This window comes from Fusarium sambucinum, chromosome I, assembly GCF_050947815.1.
Source record: "Fusarium sambucinum isolate potato_lamoka chromosome I, whole genome shotgun sequence".
Taxonomy (NCBI): Eukaryota; Fungi; Ascomycota; class Sordariomycetes; order Hypocreales; family Nectriaceae; genus Fusarium; species Fusarium sambucinum.
The window spans coordinates 9,964,533-9,983,569 of NC_139294.1; the positions used below are offsets into that span (position 1 = coordinate 9,964,533).

A 19,037-nucleotide genomic window follows, 5' to 3' on the forward strand; every position below is an offset into this window, starting at 1 on the left:
TACCGGACTGGCTGGTCTGGTCTGAACTGTACAACGCATAGGCGCTGGACTTTGGGAGAAAGGGGAATGTCGATCTTTTGGCAACTCGGCGTTTGAAATAGGGGAGCGAGTCGCTGTTATTTAACTTCGCTTCTGGAAGTTCGCGCTTGTTCCCCCACAGAAGTCGTCAAGCGGCAGACTGAAACCTTCAAGTACTGTGCAGCACAGTTAGCAGGCAAAGTGAGTTGGCGGTAAGTCCGAGGAGGGATGAATCCAACTCGCTGAGCTCAGAGCTTAGGCACCGCCCAGTGCCATTGTATGGAGATTTGAGAGCAATTCAATGCAAGTTGTCAGGGGCCCCTTAACAGCGTCTCCATATTCTCTGGCACTCTGATTGACTCCGTTCGTATCTGGACCCAGTGTCAGTGTAAGACGGAGTGGAAGAATGAGAGGCCGCGTTGACGGTGAGCAATTGAGTGTGTTATTTGCGGTGGCTGAAGCCCTCAATTGGGAGAGGATGGCTACCTATGGATTAAGCCTTCTTCAGCCCTGACACTGGCTACTGGGTGGTAGCAGAAAAAATGGCCTCCTAAGTCTTAGGGTATAAAAATAAGTAGTCTAAGAACTATACCCTAAGAAGCATAAGGTGTCTCATTATTTTCGTCTCTTATGCTTCCAGCGGTCAATTTTTCTGATACCCTGAGGACTGGGCCTAATGCTGACGAGCAGATCCAACGGTACTGTATTGAATTATTGTACTTACTGTACGTATAGTAAAGGTACATGGAGAGTTTGATGGTTGACGAGCTGCAAGCCACTTTCTTTTTGACTCTATCTGCGGCGGACACGGTCTTAACGTGCAGAAAGCTAAAGTTTGGCGGCATGACCGTCTCAACGTTCAGCCAGCACAACGGATATCTGCGAAGGCATCATGGAAAATCGTCACCAACAAGTTTGTGCTGCAGAAATGCAGTGCAGTCAGATTCTCGCTTTTGTTTTAGCGGACAGGGATAGCTGCTGGAGATGGGATGGATCCTCACCCCCCCAAAGTACCCAAGTTATGGCGGAGTGGAGTGGCTCAGCAGGCTTAGCGCGACACCAGTCCCCTATCTTTTCTTACCTCTCTTTCTCACGGGAAGCTCTGAGCCCAGTGCGTGGAGCAAAACGAGATTCGCTCCCAGGGCCCTTCATCAAAACATTTCCTCAGGGCAAGACGACGAAAAAAATAGACCAAACCCCTGCCACTGGCCTTTCTTCTTTGCATTCATTAACTTATCCTTCTTTCCCTCTAACCTCAACTTCATCTTCTTTACCCCTTCCCCCCGCTCCCCAACTATCACCATTCTTTTGAGGCTGGCGCCTCAAGTTCCTCTACTTACCGTACCTGTTTGTTGCTGGGGCCAAGTCAAGGTACACACCCTACTAAGCAGCTACTGCATACAATAGGCGGCTGCCCGTGACCACCATTCGCATTTCCTCCTCCTGTTTCAGCTCGCTCGCTCATCGTAAAAACTCAAAACACCAATCTTCACTTCGCATCGTTATCAACATTCACCCACCGAGTCTTGATTAAGATCCCGACAGTGCTGAGCACCTACGGGAGCATAATTATTCATCATGGCGTACAATGGCCGTGATCAGGAGTATGGAGGCCATGCTCTCCAGGACCTTCCTGCTGGCAGTAGCGTAAGTACCCATTCACACATGCTTTGCTTTGTTCGCTGCACCAACTCCAATGACAAAGTCTAATTTCTTCTCCAGCAGTACCATCTTCCCCCTCAAGAGAACGAAGAGGAGCAGGGCCGTGGCCTCTTGAACTCGGGCTACGAACAAGATCGACTCGGCGCCCGAACTCCCCCCGACCGCCCTGTCTCTGCTTACAGTCTTACTGAGTCCTATGCCCCTGGTGCTTCGTCCACCATGCCCGGCCAGGGACCTGCTGGGTATGGCGATTCTGGTGGCAGCTTTGGTCAGTTTGGCAACCTCGATGCCGCTGCTCCTTTCCCTCGCCCCGACTCTGCCTTTGATCCCGAGGACAGCTGGGTTGAGCGTCAGCAACAGCCCCAGATGGGTGGCGGTGGTGGCCTTGGCCGTTCAAAGACCCGAAAGATCAAGCTGGTTCAGGGTTCAGTTCTGAGCATTGATTACCCCGTTCCCAGTGCCATCAAGAACGCTGTTCAGCCTCAATACCGCGATGCCGAGAGCGGCACCGAGGAGTTCCATCAGATGCGATACACCGCTGCCACATGTGATCCCAACGACTTCACCCTCAAGAACGGTTATGATTTGCGACCTCGCATGTACAACCGACACACTGAGTTGCTTATTGCCATTACATACTATAACGAAGACAAGGTTCTGCTTGCCCGAACCCTGCATCACACCATGCAGAACATCCGCGATATCGTCAACCTGAAGAAGTCGACTTTCTGGAACAAGGGTGGCCCCGCTTGGCAGAAGATCGTTGTCTGCTTGGTTTTCGACGGTATCGACAAGGCCGACAAGAACACCCTCGATGTTCTTGCCACTGTAGGTGTTTATCAGGATGGTGTCATCAAGAAGGATGTCGACGGCAAGGAGACCGTCGCCCACATCTTCGAATATACCACCCAGCTTTCCGTCACTCCCAACCAGCAGCTCATCCGACCTACAAACGAGGGTTCCCAGAACCTGCCACCAGTTCAGATGATGTTCTGTTTGAAGCAGAAGAACACCAAGAAGATCAACTCTCATCGATGGCTCTTCAACGCCTTTGGTCGTATCCTGAACCCCGAGGTGTGTATTCTGCTTGATGCGGGTACCAAGCCTAGTCCCCGATCTCTCCTCGCTCTTTGGGAGGGTTTCTATAACGACAAGGATCTTGGTGGTGCTTGTGGTGAGATCCACGCTATGTTAGGTAAGGGCGGCAAGAAGCTGTTCAACCCCCTCGTTGCTGTCCAGAACTTCGAGTACAAGATCTCCAACATTCTCGACAAGCCTCTCGAGTCATCTTTCGGTTACGTTAGTGTGTTGCCCGGTGCCTTCTCTGCGTATCGATTCCGTGCCATCATGGGCCGTCCTCTGGAACAGTATTTCCATGGTGATCATACCTTGTCTAAGATGCTTGGTAAGAAGGGTATCGACGGTATGAACATTTTCAAGAAGAACATGTTCTTGGCCGAGGATCGTATTTTGTGTTTCGAGCTGGTCGCCAAGGCTGGCCAGAAGTGGCATTTGTCTTATATCAAGGCTGCCAAGGGTGAAACTGATGTTCCCGAAGGTGCTGCTGAATTCATCAGTCAGCGTCGTCGTTGGCTCAACGGTTCATTCGCTGCTACTCTGTACTCGCTGATGCACTTCGGTCGAATGTACAAGTCGGGTCATAACATCATCCGCATGTTCTTCCTCCACATTCAGCTCATCTACACGACTCTCAACACTATGTTCGCTTGGTTCTCTCTCGGCTCTTACTGGCTCACAACATCCGTCATCATGGACCTTGTGGGTACTCCCAATGCTACCTCTGGAGTTCACGCCTGGCCATTCGGTGACACTGGTACTCCTGTCGTCAACGCTCTGCTTCAATACCTCTACCTGGCCTTTGTTATGCTTCAGTTCATTCTGGCTCTGGGTAATAGACCCAAGGGCTCTAAGTTTACTTATATTGCTTCGTTCATGGTCTTTGCTCTTATTCAGGGTTACATCCTGGTTCTCTCCGGTTACCTGGTTGTTCGCGCCTTTGACACACCTATTGGAGACCAGATCTCGTTTGCTTCGACCGACGCTTTCTTGGACAGTTTCTTCGGCGGTTCAAGCGCTGGTGGTGTTATTTTGGTCGCTCTTATTACCATTTACGGACTGAACTTTATTGCTTCGTTCATGTACCTCGACCCTTGGCACATGTTCCACTCCTTCCCTTACTACCTGGTTCTCATGTCAACTTACATCAACATTCTCATGGTTTACGCATTCAACAACTGGCACGATGTTTCTTGGGGTACCAAGGGTTCGGACAAGGCTGAGGCTCTTCCCTCTGCCCACGTTACCAAGGGCGAGAAGAACGAGGTTGTTGTTGAGGAAGTTGAGAAGGAGCAGGAGGATATCGACAGTCAGTTTGAGCAAACTGTCCGCCGTGCTCTCGCTCCTTTCAAGGAGGAGGAGGAGGTCGAGGCGGCCGATGTCGAGGATGGATACAAGTCTTTCCGAACCGGTCTCGTCGTCTGCTGGTTGTTTGGAAACATTCTTCTCATTGTTTGCATTACCAGCACCAATTTTGACAACCTTGGATGGGGTGTAAGTTTTCTATTCTTATCGAGTTATTCGCCGAATACTAACAACGTTACAGGAACCTGCCACAGAACGAAAGGCGCATTACTTCCAGTTCCTTCTGTACGCTACTGCCGTGCTCTCGCTTGTTCGTTTTGCCGGTTTCTTGTGGTTCCTCGGCAGGACTGGTATCATGTGCTGTTTCTCAAGAAATTAAGCGGCGTCCGTATCTGCGCATGTTGCATTCGACACTGTCTCCTATTCCGGAGAGGCCAACTACGAAAAAGTATTGGCACTTGTCACATTAGACAAGCTGAATTTTTGTATCAGATACCTTTGTTATGTAACGTACGCTGGGTTTTGAGTATTTAATGGAGGTACATCAACAAAAGAGCACATTTGGAGTGAAGGTATTCGGGGGCGGTCCTAGATATGCGCAGGTGTATTCTCTATTTAGTCTTTTTCAGATTGGCATCTGCCCCTGAGGGTTTATGACGCATTTGAATGATATGAGTTTTTTGTAAACATCAAGAAATGAACTTTATCCTGAAAGAAGTTTGGCTTTGTCCTCCATGATTGAACTGCCCATACAGAGTAGAGGCTGATGCGTTATTCAATTGGCACCGCCTAAACCTCGGTGGGGTTCGGGAACCTATCTTTAGGCACTCTGGCTGCCTTACGCTGTGCTATCTTATCACGCATCATCACCTTTTCTACTAAGCACGCCTAGACCCTTCTTTGAACTCCGACCAACGCTCTCACGACCAACCTTTTAGACTTCCGCAGCGCAACCTTTTTCGAGTTAAATTTTCTTTCCACTTGCCAGATATATAAGAGGAGGGGCTATAGTTTGCCCTCTGTTGTCTTGTCCAAGATCTCCTCTTAGCAGCGCATACGACACAGCCCACCTCGGGCCCCCACGTTCATAATGTTAAAGATATGGTCGATGGTAAGCAGCCAGCCGGTAGCAGTCCTATCGCGGTTAGGCACTGACATCTGTGTATAGAAAAAGGAGCAGAAGGATGCAGAGAACGCTGAAGGTCAAGCTTCTGGCGGTAAGAAGAAGAAGGTGACCGCAGCCCAGTTGCGCGTGCAAAAGGGTATGGCTCAATGTTTCCTGAACCCGAGACCAAGAACCAGCTGACACAGATTATTGCAGATCTTTCAGAACTTTCCCTCGGCTCGACGATGAAGACAGAGTTCCCTGATCCTGACGATATTCTCAACTTTGTCCTTACCATCGACCCTGATGAGGGCATGTACCGAAACGGTCGGTTCACATTCGACTTTACTATCAACCAGAACTTCCCACACGAGCCTCCCAAAGTTCGATGCCGAGAAAAGATTTACCACCCCAACATCGATCTCGAGGGCAAGGTGTGCCTGAACATTCTGCGAGAGGACTGGAAGCCTGTGTTGAACTTGAACGCAGTGATTGTTGGCCTACAGGTATGAGAACCCCCCTAGAGGAAAAAGCCCCGCACGCCACACGTCGGCAAGGGGGAAAGGCTAAGTACATACAAAGTCTGGGGTAGCATGACTAACAGGTCGCAGTTCCTTTTCCTCGAACCCAACGCATCGGACCCGCTGAATAAGGAGGCCGCTGAGGATCTACGAAACAACCGGGAGGGCTTCAAGCGCAATGTGAGGACTGCTATGGGAGGTGGAGTGGTTAAAGGCACGAATTACGACAGGGTCCTCAAATAGAGAGTGTGCCGAAGAACGAATACCAACACTATTTTGGGATGAACAACTACGGAGGCAAAGAGCCCAATCGGGGATCTTGAGATGATAGAACGACTTCAATGAGCGTTTTGATACGGCGAACGACAAGCATCGGAGACGAAAGAGCATCACGTGGCGTCCTATGGGTCTATAATCCGGAGCAGGCTTTGCTTATCATCCCCACGGCGTTCTATGTATGGCTTGATGAGGGGTGTGTCTGCTGAGGATCGGACGGAGGCGGGGTAGAGTTGGAGATATATATACACATAAATCTGACGGTCTCAAGCTACGGAGATTATACGGTTCTACACGTGCTTGCGAGTTTGTCAAGGTTGAGGGTTGCTTCTACAGCTCTCTATTGGTTACTGGGATGAATAATTGCCGCGGTTCATTGACGGGAACGGACCTGAATGGCTTGTCATGGCATCTCGCCAAGGGACGTGGAGTAGAACGTAGTTGAGCCTTGAGTTGAGCCTCAAATCTTGTGGTGACAGAAAGTTTAATGAGTGATGACATGGGAGACGATATTATTCAACCGTTCTACGGGATCCTTGACAAGACGCTTGCTTGTTTATTTTCTTTGCCCGTAACCCGGAGTCCCAAGCTTTCTGGCACACCCTCGATCATCAAGTGCTAAGAGTCCGTAACCCGGAGTAAGTGGAGTTTCAAAGAGTCAAAGTTGAGGCAGATCTAGACTCTGTCTGACGTGCTGTCCTGACCGGAGTACGAGATGAGGCCCCGATATGCAGTTCGATCAAGGGGCAGGACCCCGACTGCGGTGCTCTGCCGTTGCCTCCCGTGGGTATGATTGAATTCTAGAGTCTCTCATTGGATGAGACGCCTGTATCGGCCGTGAGGTTTTGCCTGTCGGACGATGTGCGGCTTAATCGGGGACGCTAGAGGTTCTCCGGGAAGAAGAAGGGGCCCGCTTTTATGTGACCCCGTCTGCTGCAGCTGGGATAGCTTGAGATAGTGCGGGCAAGAGTCGTGCTTCATTTTGCCACGCAATTACTTCTGATTTAGGGTTTGTGCGTACTGTGAGGAATTGTTGATATGCAGACTTGTGTGAGACGAGCCAATTGAGTCAATTGAGACTCTACTCATCTCTGGCGGTCAAACAGAATGAAAACGGCCGCTGACGAGAAAAAAGTCAGCTTTGTGTGGTTGAACAGATATTATGTCACTGCTAATTGGCCGAAACCAACCTCTCATCACTAAATCATTGTGAAATCGTTCATTTCTCCAAGTTCTAGGTATCAAAGGTACCCACAAACCCCCCAGACCAAGACACCAAATCCCCGCTGTTCAGCGTACGAAGCCCCACTTGACTTCACCTACGTACAAGCCGAAATCGGTCATAGCCCTTTCCCCTCCAAAAATCACCTACAGCTTGACCAACCTATTCACTACTTAACCTTTGGTCTCGCCATTGCAATTGTGTCTTTTCTCCTTCTCTTCATCCTTCTTCTCAGACACTCTCCCCTCAATCTCAGAGCCCTCCCTCCCTCCACACCATCACAATGGCTTCTCGCAACATCTCAAAGGCCCTCCGTGGCCCTGCCCGCCAGCTTGCTTCCGCTCCCCGTGTTCAGCAGCGAACTTTCGTCTCTGCTGCTCGCGCTGCTGTCCGTGCTGGTGCCGTTGCCCGACCTGTTGCTGCTCCTATTCAGCAGCAGATTCGTGGTGTCAAGACCATGGACTTTGCCGGCCACAAGGAGGACGTCTATGGTAAGTTCCAACTTTAATTCCAACCTAACCCTATAGACTGGGGTATCGGCTGCACATACTGACTCGTGCACAACAGAGCGTGCCGACTGGCCCCAAGAGAAGCTCCTTGAGTACTTCAAGAACGACACTCTGGCCCTCATTGGTTACGGATCTCAGGGTCACGGCCAGGGTCTTAACCTCCGTGACAACGGCCTCAACGTCATTGTTGGTGTCCGAAAGAACGGAAAGTCCTGGAAGGACGCTGAGCAGGATGGCTGGGTTGCCGGCAAGAACCTGTTCGATGTCGACGAGGCCATCTCCCGTGGTACCATCGTCATGAACCTTCTCTCTGATGCCGCCCAGTCCGAGACTTGGCCCGCCATCAAGCCCCAGCTCGTTGAGGGCAAGGTACGTACAACCCCTCACTCATGATAAAAAAAGACATCTCTCTAACAGATCTTCCTCACAGACCCTTTACTTCTCCCACGGTTTCTCCCCCGTCTTCAAGGACCTTACCAAGGTCGAGGTCCCCACCAACATCGACGTCATCCTCTGTGCCCCCAAGGGCTCTGGCCGAACCGTCCGATCCCTCTTCCGTGAGGGCCGTGGTATCAACTCCTCTTTCGCTGTCTTCCAGGACGTCACTGGCAAGGCCCAGGAGAAGGCTATCGCTCTCGGTGTCGCCATCGGCTCCGGTTACCTCTACCAGACCACCTTTGAGAAGGAGGTCTACTCTGACCTCTACGGTGAGCGTGGCTGCCTCATGGGTGGTATCCACGGTATGTTCCTTGCTCAGTACGAGGTCCTCCGTGAGCGTGGCCACTCCCCCAGCGAGGCCTTCAACGAGACCGTTGAGGAGGCTACCCAGTCTCTCTACCCTCTCATCGGTGCCAACGGCATGGACTGGATGTACGAGGCTTGCTCCACCACCGCCCGCCGTGGTGCCATCGACTGGAGCCCCAAGTTCAAGGATGCTCTGAAGCCCGTCTTCAACTCCCTCTACGACGCCGTCAAGGATGGTTCCGAGACCAAGCGATCTCTCGAGTACAACAGCCAGCCTGACTACCGTGAGAAGTACGAGGCCGAGATGAAGGAGATCCGCGAGCTCGAGATCTGGCGCGCCGGCAAGGCTGTCCGCAGCCTCCGACCCGAGAACCAGAAGTAAACCAGTTAATGATGTTGATATGATGAATTTGTGAGCGGGAAAGGATATGTCTGGGAAACGGCTTTTTTCTTATTATGAACCATGAGCTTTTTGTACTTTTTAAAAAAATTCCTGGGCTCTGGAGGGGGATCTGGATTGATCCAAAAGTTGATATCAGGCTGGCAGCCAAACGAATACCATTTTTATTTGAAAGTTAAATATTGTTTCTATGAATTGAGTGAACTGAATAAACAATACGAAAGAGGAAAAGGGCCTATCACCATATTGCACATTGTATCCTTACATTCATCTTTCTAGGATTCTGGGTGTTAAAGATGCTTGTTTGATGAAATGTCCAATTGATTCTTCACTGTTCCATTGGCATGAATTGAGTCTTTTGATGTCTGTCTTGTCGCGCCTTTAACATGACGAGCACCACAAATTATTCTCGGCGGCAAAACTTGCATACCGAAATAGGAAGTCTGGACTATAATTGCCGACAGCCGGCCGGAGATCGTTGGTTATAAGAACATTGGAGACTCTTCATATCGTCTCATACTCTCTTTCTTTAGCGTAAGAAAACACGCATTCATCACTTATACCTATCGTTATTGCACTGTGAAATCTACTGTCATCATGACCGACATCTCTAAAACTCCCCCTCTGACTCGTGACTCAGTCATTGAAGCTCACAAACTCATCAGCCAATACGTCCACTATACGCCAGTTCTCACCAACCGGACCATCACTGAACTTGCCTCAACCCCTCGTACAGCAGAGGACCTTGAGGGAACTCGCTATGCTGGAAGAACACCGGCCCGACCGGTGTTGAGACTCTGGTTCAAATGTGAGAATATGCAGCGCATAGGAGCTTTCAAAGCTAGAGGCGCCTTTCATGCGGTTGAGAGATTAAAGCAAGAGCCTGGATGGTTGGAGGGAGGGGGTAAAGAGAAGGGAGTTGTCACGCATAGTTCCGGTAAAATATGTCATTTATTTGACAGTCAAGCATACTAATTGACTATTGTAGGAAATCATGCTCAGGCGCTGGCCCTTGCTGCTCGTGAGAGTGGCATCAAGGCCCATATTGTAATGCCCGAGATCTCCAACCCCAAGAAGATTGCTGGTACAAAAGGCTATGGTGCTCGCGTTATTTTCAGCGGGAGCACATCAACTGAGCGTGAAGCCATGGCAGCAAAGGTCATTGCCGAAACAGGTGCTCGCCTCATCCCACCTTATGACCATCCAGATATCATGCTCGGCCAGGGAACCATGGGACTAGAGTTTCAGCAGCAAGTCGCCGAGTTGATGACAACTGACGCTGTGGTTGATGGCCAAAGGAAACTGTTTCGAGCGCCTTCGACTGGGAGGGACAATGAAGCACCACGTACAAAGCAGGAGAAGCCAGGTCTGGATGCTATCATGACACCGCTAGGTGGTGGCGGCATGCTATCAGGCGTAGCTCTCAGCTGTGAGGGCACTGGAATCCGCGTTTTTGGTTCAGAGCCGTCCTTTGAAGGAGCCGATGATGGTAAGCGTGGATATGAGTCAGGCTCTCGCATCGAAGCAGTCAAGACTCTCACCGTTGCCGACGGACTGCGCACTCCTGTTGGAGTGCATCCTTGGTCGGTAATCTACGAACGTCGCCTAGTGTTAGGCATATATAGTGTCACTGAGGATGAGATTCTGTCAGCCATGAAGCTGGTATTTGAACGATTTAAGCTCGTCGTTGAGCCTAGTGCTTGCGTTCCGCTGGCCGTGGCGTTGTACGATGAAGACTTTAGATCCATGGTTGAGAAGGAGGCTGGAGAAGAGGGATGGGATCTCGGATTGGTGTTTAGCGGTGGTAATGTTGGTCTTGATGCTGTTGGTAAGCTGTTTGCCTAGATTTAGAAGAGCAATTATTTGCAACAAATAAGTTATGGATGTATTATGGTCATATTATTTATGAGTTTATGAAAGATCAACCTTTGTGAAATATTGCAAGTAATAGGTTCACCTCTAATATTGTGCTTCACTGACCCAGTGCCTTATCCATGGTCTTCCTCCACTTGGTGGCGTTCTTTCTTAGCAGAATGATACTGATATAACTAATAATCAGACAGCATATGCAAAGAATCGTGAATACCCACCCAGTACCAATGGCATTGATCCATGGAGCAGCAACAATGGCTCCGATACAACTGAGTGTATTGCGAACAAAGTTGTTAACTGCAACACCTGAGGAACTTCGTTTGCGGATAAGCTCTGTAAGCATGGTTGTGGCAACAGACTAGAAATGTATGTTAGTAAGAGTAGTAGAATAAAGAAAGGGGAAAATTACAAAAACAAGCATGGATGAAATTCCGAATAGGAAAAGGGCAACACTTGGCACCGCAGGATGTAAACCGTATCGAAGAACCCAACCAAACATCAGCAGCGCGAGTGGGTACATGGTTGTCATAACCCAAGCGTTCTCCCTCATGCGATCTTCAGGAAGATATATCAGCTTCCCGTTCTCATCGTAGCGACCAGCTTTACGAGCCTCTCTGGCCATAATCTTGTCGATCCAACGCCCCCCAGACAAGGAGCCAACGATGTAGCCCATTCCTCCAGGGATATACATGAGACCGATAGAAAGCTGACCAAAGTTGTACGGTTCGCGGGAGAATTTCTGCTGGATGGCGATGTTGACAACGTAGAGAGATCCGAAAGCAATGGCGGCGAGGAGCACTGTGATGAGAACAGGTGGAAAGCGAAGATAGAGAAGAACTCCAAGAGGATCGACGAGGAATCTTTGCGCAGACTTGGCGAGATGTTTGGTCTTGACTTTTGCAGAATCCATGGTACGCATTCGACTAAGCTCTGGAGTGTCTGCAGTCGGCAAGACAGCCTCAGGCTTGCGCTTCAACGTCTCTGGTAGAAAGAAGAGAATCATGAGAAGCACGACAAGCCCGTAGATGGCAAGGAACCACATAGTCGCCTGCCATCCGATCTCCTGCGTCAGTGCACCACCAATAACTGGAGCTATCATGGGTCCCAGAAGAGGACCAAGGTAGAAGATACTCATGGCTCTTCCGCGCTCATGCACCTCGAACAGGTCGGCTATGGAACCTGCACCTGTGGTGTGGGCGCTTGCAGAGGCACCGCCGGCGCACATACGGAAGATGATGAGCATGGTGATGTTCTTGCTGATGGCTGAGAGGATGGAAAAGATGACGAAGAGACTGAAAGATATGAGGTAGATAGACCTACGGCCAAATTCCTCAGAGAAGGAGGACCACCATAGTGGAAAGATGGCCATGGAGATCATGTAAAGGGCGACTGAAAGATTGGTGACTGTCTCGGTAGTGTTGAACTCGTCAACAAGGACAGGAAGAGCAGCTTGTATATCTCGTTAGACTTTTGTGTATTTGGAGGTAAGATAAGACCTACGATATACAACAGTAGATCCTAGAGGTGCAGCAGCAGTAGCCAATGCAACAATGGCAGTCAAACACCATTTTGTCGAATTTTTGTAATTAGGAGGATACTCAATCTCTGGAACGAAGGTAAATCTTGCAAGTAGACCACGTCTTTGTGATCTGGGAACAACAGAACGGGCCTTTGATCGTGCAGACGAGGCTCTAGATCGGGCACGCTTAACAGACGGTCGAGTATCTATATGACCCAGGGGTTCGCCTAGCATAACAGGTTCGATGGTGTCGTGTTGAACATGATGCTCTGATTCACTAGAGGTTGATCCAGAGGTAGGAGGGCGTTGAGATTCCTCATCTCTTCCGAGGCTGATCTTTTCATCTTCATTGTCAACCCCTTCCTCCCGCCTTTTCTCTTGTTCGGATTCAGACTTCATGATTTCGGATGCAGGGTATCGACCGACTCCGAAGATGTAGAGACACTTCGGAGGCCGTTTTTGGGATGGAAAGAAAACGATTACAAGTTTATAGATTTCTTTATATTTTAAAAGAGAAGAAAACAAAGAGAAACCCGATTTGTCATTAATATTTTCCGACCCTTGACAGAATGGAGGCCAAGAGTCAATCCCTTGAACGAGACTGGACCAGGGTGTTTGTTATATGCGGAAGAATGAACCCGCTATAGGACAAACTGCAACATATTTTGGTCCCAAAAGTGCCTTTGGGAGATGCCGACTTTTGCGAAAAAGAAAAAAAACATGGGGACTAAACTAGACTCAGATTCCCCCGCCCTGGAGATGACCAATAACTAGTAATTGTTCTCGGTTGTAGGAGGGTGCCGAAGACGATAAGTATGGGGTTTATGACAGGACTTAGCACGGAGATAGCGCCATAGTCTTGATGACATGGCTGCTTTAGGACTGATCTGCTAATGAAAGTTAACTACCAATTCTCAACTGTTAATGAAAAGACTTGCTGAGAGATTCAAGTATATAGATTTGCTGATGCTGGAGTTGAAGTGTTGCTTCTTGCTTGTGCATTGGAGTTGTGACAACACTAACCATTGTCTTCCTCAATTGATTCCACATATGGATTGACCTAGTTAACCAGGCCAACTTTTGTCAATCAATTCACAGAGCAAGGATTCTGACTCGAGTAGGTACTTGATATAGTTATTCGCGTAATCTGAGCTATGGTAAGTTGTAGTATTCGAGGCTCAGCTAACCAATTACACAACTACAACCTCATGAATATGACTGTTCTAGTTACACCGATATCGCAAAAATTAGGATTGAATAGTTATAGTGGTTAAGCCTTGGTGCTTAATAACCAGCCAGTTCAGTTCAGACGGCAGGAAGATGACAAGCAAGATAAGCCTTATGCAAGATGGCGAGCAAGTTGACGATCAATGTGAGCCTTATGTAGGACAGCGAGCAAGGCGGCAAACAAGACAGTAAACAAGACGGCCAGGAAAGCAAGAGAGATAGCATTAGAAACACCAGGAAAATTGCAAGGGAAATGGCAAAAAGCCGGAGGTAAAGACACCCAAAAAAAGGCTTTCTATAATATTCATCTCAACTCCTTACTTCTCACTCCTTTCTTTACCTCCCATCACACTCACATTTCATCACCTGTCTACGCTTCCTGCTCTTGGTTATTTTTGATTATTCAAACACAACACTGGCTATTTCCCGCGCCTTTAACGAGACTTAGTACTCTCCTGAGACGTCTGTCGTGGCTCTTGGGGGAATAGGGCATCTGTTGGCGTATCAGATGAATTTCGTCCCTGCCCTTGAGTGAGTTATTGCCTACTTCTTAGACCATTCAAGGGATTCAATTTTACATAATCGCTCTTCGCCTTGCTGCAAAGCTACTCCGCCAGTTGTTGCCATCTGCCAGCTAGCATATCACGCTTTATTACCAGTATGGTATGTGCTAGCTTTGAGCTGCCGCCTACATTCGCTTACGTTAATCAGGAGAAAATGTTTTTTTTTACTCTCTTTTTTTTTTAATCTCCATTCTTCTTGGAATGATGGAATATCTCATTATAAATAGTAATTGAGTTAGTCTGCTGTCTTATTCACATGGATTGTTGGACGAGCTCACGTTGTAGTGTATGACGGACTCCCGATGTTGGCGAAGAGATTTCAAAACCCCAAGTTAATGACGGTTATGACTGTTTTTTTCTTTCTTTCCACATTTAGGCCTAAAACCCTACTAATATGGACGATGAAAGTCATACATCGACACACCTTGTTATATTGCGACAATATTGTAAAGTGATTGTAGAGAGTAAACTGTTTCTGCGTCTTTCAATTGGTAGAAAAATAGGGATTGCAGTTCCCCAATGGCTCATAATGGCGGGGCAAACAGAACCACCACCAAAAGCTACAGACTTGTTAGCCAACCCCAAGTTAAACCTCATCTGAGTCACTTTCATATCACGACCACCAAAGAATCCCTCTCCATATCTTATTCAATCGACTCAAAATGTCTCTTACAAATGCCTCCCCAGAGGCTGCTGCCAGCGCCGCAAAGACAGCATCCTTCACTCTCGCCACTCTCCCGGCATCGGAGCGCAACAATGCCCTCGAAGCTATCCATGCTGCTCTGACTGCTTCAAAAGATGATATTCTCGCTGCCAACGCAAAGGATCTTGAGCTTGCGAAGAAAGCTGCTGCCGAGGGTGGCCTCAGCCAAGCTCTTGTATCACGATTGGATTTGGGGAAGAAGGGAAAGTGGGAGGACATGCTCAAGGGAATCTTGGATGTGAGGGATCTAGACGACCCTGGTATATTGGACCCTGGATGAGATTTTATAAGAATTGTGAAGCTAATTGCGACTCACTGTTCAGTTGGTCAAATTCAGATGAGGACAAAGCTTGATGATGATCTCATGATGGAGCGTGTCTCATGCCCCATTGGTGTTCTTCTCATCATTTTTGAGGCTCGTCCCGAGGTTATCGCCAACATTGCTTCTCTTGCTATCAAGTCTGGCAACGCTGCCATTCTCAAGGGTCAACCATTCCTCCCACTCATCTTTATGCATCAAACACTGACTGCAATCAGGTGGAAAGGAATCCACAGAATCCTTTGTCGCCATCTCAAAGGTCATCTCATCAGCTCTTGAGACCACAAAGGTCCCCAACTCAGCTATCCAGCTCGTCACAACTCGCGATGCCATCGCCGAGCTTCTCGCACAGGATCGCTACATTGACCTCGTCATTCCTCGCGGCTCAAACGAGCTGGTCCGCTACATTAAAGACTCCACCAAGATTCCCGTTCTCGGCCATGCTGATGGTCTCTGCCACATTTACCTGACTGCTTCGGCCGACAAGGACAAAGCTATCACTGCCATCGTCGACTCCAAGACTAGTTACCCCGCCGCCTGTAACGCGGTCGAGACTCTTCTTGTGCAGGAGTCCGCCCTGAACTCAGTTTTCCCTGGCGTGGCTTCTGCTCTTGCTGCCAAGGGCGTCTCTCTCCGCGTTGATGAAGCCAGCAAGGCTGCCATCGCCTCTCTATCATTAGAGGGTGTCCAGGATTCCACTCCTCAAGACTATGATACCGAGCATCTCTCCCTTACCATCGGTGTCAAGACTGTCTCCTCTATTGACGAGGCCATCACTCACATCAACACTCACGGCTCACACCATACTGATGCCATCATGACCTCAGACTCTGCCGAGGCTGAGCGTTTCATGAACGAGGTTGATTCTGCTGGCGTTTACTGGAACGCTGCTACCCGTCTTGCCGATGGCATGCGATATGGCTTTGGTACTGAGGTCGGTATTAGCACAAACAAGATTCACTCTCGTGGCCCTGTTGGTCTTGATGGTCTTACCATCTACAAGTACAAGATCAGGGGCGATTACCAGGCGACCGCCGACTATGGTGACGGCGAGGGAAAGAAGCCTTGGAAGCATGAGAAGCTGTCCCTCTAAACCAGCATTTGCAAAAAGATGGACGATACAAGTCAAGGCGTCGGTATAAAAGTTTAGCAGATATCTCAATAGTAGGCCGCCGAGGTCAGAGTTCCAATATATTTCTATCGTACGAAGGTCCGTTTTGTTCCACTATTTGTTTCATTATTCTATATCATATCAACGGCCCAATAACTCTTGATCCGGTCTCGCAAGAGTATAAAGATGCGCTGTTGTAGCCGACATGCCCCATCACTCCATGTCGCGCCTTTCAACATTACATCGAGCTATTCTCGTACTGCTTGATCAGCTCGTCAAGCTTAGTGCCTTCAGTCTTGAAGTCCAATGGCGCCACCGACATAACAGAGTACCGTATCCTAGAAACCAATGTTAGTTTATGTCAATAAAACAAATATTGTGCGGCGTACCTTTGAGCATCGCCAAAGTTATCCATCTTTGCCCTGCATCGGAAGGTGAACTTCTTGCAGTTGGCTTCCTCAAAAGCTGCCGTGAACTTGGTGTCGTCGTTTTCCTTGAGCTCCATCATCTCGTCAGCTGATCGGCCCATAACTTGTCGGCCAACATCATCGAAGCAGCTGAGCCATTGGTGGCTGGTGTGGTCGGCAACGTTCAGTGATAGAATGTATCGGTACTCGGGCTTCTCGTGAGAAACGTTGCACTTTTCGCATTGCCATGTGCCATCAGGCATCTGTGTGACCTTCTTGTTGCAACCCTGAGACAGGCAAGCGGGATAGCAAAAGCTCTCCTGCTTGACAAAGACAATGGTTGCCTTGATTGTGTAGTAAGCCTGGTCGTCCATACCAAGATTCTCATCCTTGACCTGTGTAATGGTCTTCAAGTCTTCCTTTCGTCCAGTAGCATTACCCAGAGATGCCATGTTCTGGTGAGTAGCAAATGTGTCTGTTCGGCCAGCAGAGTCGTACCAGCCCTTCAGTCTGTGAGCATCGGGAATATCAGGATCAACACTCATTGTGCCGGAAGAAAGAAGACTGAGACTCTTGCCACCAAAATCAGATACCTTGGTACCCTTAAAGGCCACCACAGACTCGGGAGCGGCGTCGAAAGAGTTGGCGTTCTTGCCCCAGATGGTGACGCGGACTGAAAAGCTGGTGTCATCCACAAGGGTCAACTCTCGCTTTTGGAATGGTCGTCCGTCCTTCTTGGATATGATATCTCCAACCTCGCCGACCTCCTTCAGTACACCGATAACATCGACAGTGTTGTCCTTCTCCACGCTTTGCAGTTCTTGAATCGAACAGAAATTGAACCTCACTTGAGGAACATTGGCCTGATCCTCTGCCTTTTCAACGACGGTATCACGTTCGAATGTGAGCTCGTAATCGTTGGGGAGGTTGGAAAATTGCTTCTTGGCCAATTGTACTCGGCAAGGAGTAGAGATGTAATACACAGATCCCTCCTGTAGGCGGTCGTAGAGAGCATCGCACTGATCGTTGAAACCGGTCGCTTTGATCTCGCCGCTCTCATCGAGCAGGTTGACACTGAAAAGTTTGCCCTCTCCAGTGGACTTGTGCCATGTTTTGATGTCGGATTTAGCGGTGACTCGGGCCTTGATGGTCCATTTGTGTGCGAAAGGCGACAGACCCTCGATAGGGTAGATGTTGCTGCCAGCGTGCATGGCGGGTCTCGAGGGCATCGATTGCTGCTGTTGTTGGAATTGCTGAGGTTGTGTCTTTGATTCCTCCTTCTTGACACCGTAGAAATCGCCACCAGCAATGGTGCCTTCCTGGCCAGCTGGCTTTGCGTCAAAGGCAGACGGCTCACCAATCTTCTCTTGGATGCCTAGAGATTCGATGACTTCGATGTCAAGGATGACGAGAATGCTAATTGTGGTTAGAGACGGTCGAGAACAGGTCAGATAGATACATACTTCTTGCCCTTCAGATTGTTGGGTGTATATTGCTTGATTCGGGCAAAGCAGCCACGGACCAGTTTGTTATCGTGAACGACGTGGTTGGCCTGGGTAGCAAGCATAGTCTGAACGTAATGCTGTCCATCGCTCATGACAAGTCGATATCTGTCTCCTCCCTGAGCCGAGGGAGCCATCTGCTTGACTTGAAGACATTGCAGGACTGGTACGGGGAAGAGCTTGGTGGCTTTGTCGGGATCGTTGAAGATCACGCTGTACAAGAATTAGCAAGTGACGCGACAAGACGGAACAAAAGGACGAGGACATACTCAAGGGCGCCTTGTGATAGCGCTTCTGCTGCGGACATTTTTGCTGTAGTTTTGCTGTAGTTTTGCTTCGTTCTTGTGAGATGGTGAGTGTGATCGAAGCGGATACTTTCTTTAGGCAGTTCTGTTGGAGAGGTGATGAGAGAGTGAACTAGACGCGTTCAGCGCGTTGAGTGGAACGCGCTTGTGGCAAGAAATCGCGGGGTCACTTACGTAAAGGTGTAGGCAGTTCATGGAAGGTCGTTCCCAATAGGGTCCTTGCAGGCAGAAATGGACTATGAATTTAGAATCACGGTCGTCGTAAGATTATGATTTGAATTATGCGGCACCCTCAAGATACCTAATGAATGTTTTTTTGTACAATTAACGCGGCTGCTACTACAGCATATCAAAGGTTCTTGTATCCTACAGAGCAAATTTTGTACCAAGACTGTTAATAGACATTATGTACTCGTAATTACTTTAACCTGAATACATACTGCTTTAATTGATTTTCATGTATGATACGGCTATCTCTTGTAGGTATGTATGTAAAGGTACTTGCCCCCAACAGAACTCGCTACGGATAGCTGGGAGAAGAGTGAGAACTAAAGATAAACTAGGGGTTCATTCAGATGAGAGACAAATCATCCTAATTAAATACGATATTTTGTTGGCATTTCCTGTCTTGTCCTGTAGCGTCAATATTGTAGCAATATAGAAGCTTAGC

The 19,037-nt window shown here is 48.8% G+C and overlaps 7 protein-coding genes across 7 annotated transcripts; 5 read left to right on the top strand and 2 right to left on the bottom strand.

The window, feature by feature from the left end:
• Positions 1 to 1,596: 1,596 nt before the first annotated feature.
• Positions 1,597 to 4,441, top strand: FSST1_005942 (chitin synthase class III; the record flags this gene model as incomplete). The annotated part of the gene is made up of 3 exons (XM_083232263.1): positions 1,597 to 1,665; positions 1,741 to 4,251; positions 4,304 to 4,441. 3 exons carry the CDS (start codon positions 1,597 to 1,599, stop codon positions 4,439 to 4,441), a joined length of 2,718 nt encoding a protein of 905 aa, XP_083089372.1.
• A 711-nt stretch (positions 4,442 to 5,152) lies between these two features.
• Positions 5,153 to 5,931, top strand: FSST1_005943 (NEDD8-conjugating protein UBC12; the record flags this gene model as incomplete). Its single annotated transcript, XM_083232264.1, has 4 exons — positions 5,153 to 5,173; positions 5,231 to 5,324; positions 5,384 to 5,673; positions 5,779 to 5,931. 4 exons carry the CDS (start codon positions 5,153 to 5,155, stop codon positions 5,929 to 5,931), a joined length of 558 nt encoding a protein of 185 aa, XP_083089373.1.
• Positions 5,932 to 7,469: 1,538 nt separating this feature from the next.
• Positions 7,470 to 8,821, top strand: FSST1_005944 (ketol-acid reductoisomerase; the record flags this gene model as incomplete). The annotated part of the gene is made up of 3 exons (XM_083232266.1): positions 7,470 to 7,677; positions 7,754 to 8,064; positions 8,126 to 8,821. The coding sequence occupies 3 exons, from the start codon at positions 7,470 to 7,472 to the stop codon at positions 8,819 to 8,821; spliced, it is 1,215 nt and encodes a 404-aa protein (XP_083089374.1).
• Positions 8,822 to 9,436: 615 nt separating this feature from the next.
• Positions 9,437 to 10,684, top strand: FSST1_005945 (tryptophan synthase beta subunit-like PLP-dependent enzyme; the record flags this gene model as incomplete). The annotated part of the gene is made up of 2 exons (XM_083232267.1): positions 9,437 to 9,776; positions 9,828 to 10,684. The coding sequence occupies 2 exons, from the start codon at positions 9,437 to 9,439 to the stop codon at positions 10,682 to 10,684; spliced, it is 1,197 nt and encodes a 398-aa protein (XP_083089375.1).
• Positions 10,685 to 10,811: 127 nt separating this feature from the next.
• Positions 10,812 to 12,629, bottom strand: FSST1_005946 (major facilitator superfamily domain-containing protein; the record flags this gene model as incomplete). The annotated part of the gene is made up of 3 exons (XM_083232268.1): positions 10,812 to 11,069; positions 11,121 to 12,160; positions 12,212 to 12,629. 3 exons carry the CDS (start codon positions 12,627 to 12,629, stop codon positions 10,812 to 10,814), a joined length of 1,716 nt encoding a protein of 571 aa, XP_083089376.1.
• A 2,053-nt stretch (positions 12,630 to 14,682) lies between these two features.
• Positions 14,683 to 16,135, top strand: FSST1_005947 (glutamate-5-semialdehyde dehydrogenase; the record flags this gene model as incomplete). The annotated part of the gene is made up of 3 exons (XM_083232269.1): positions 14,683 to 14,983; positions 15,047 to 15,208; positions 15,261 to 16,135. The coding sequence occupies 3 exons, from the start codon at positions 14,683 to 14,685 to the stop codon at positions 16,133 to 16,135; spliced, it is 1,338 nt and encodes a 445-aa protein (XP_083089377.1).
• A 256-nt stretch (positions 16,136 to 16,391) lies between these two features.
• Positions 16,392 to 18,369, bottom strand: FSST1_005948 (replication factor A subunit protein RFA1; the record flags this gene model as incomplete). The annotated part of the gene is made up of 4 exons (XM_083232270.1): positions 16,392 to 16,491; positions 16,543 to 17,976; positions 18,024 to 18,275; positions 18,332 to 18,369. 4 exons carry the CDS (start codon positions 18,367 to 18,369, stop codon positions 16,392 to 16,394), a joined length of 1,824 nt encoding a protein of 607 aa, XP_083089378.1.
• Positions 18,370 to 19,037: the final 668 nt, after the last annotated feature.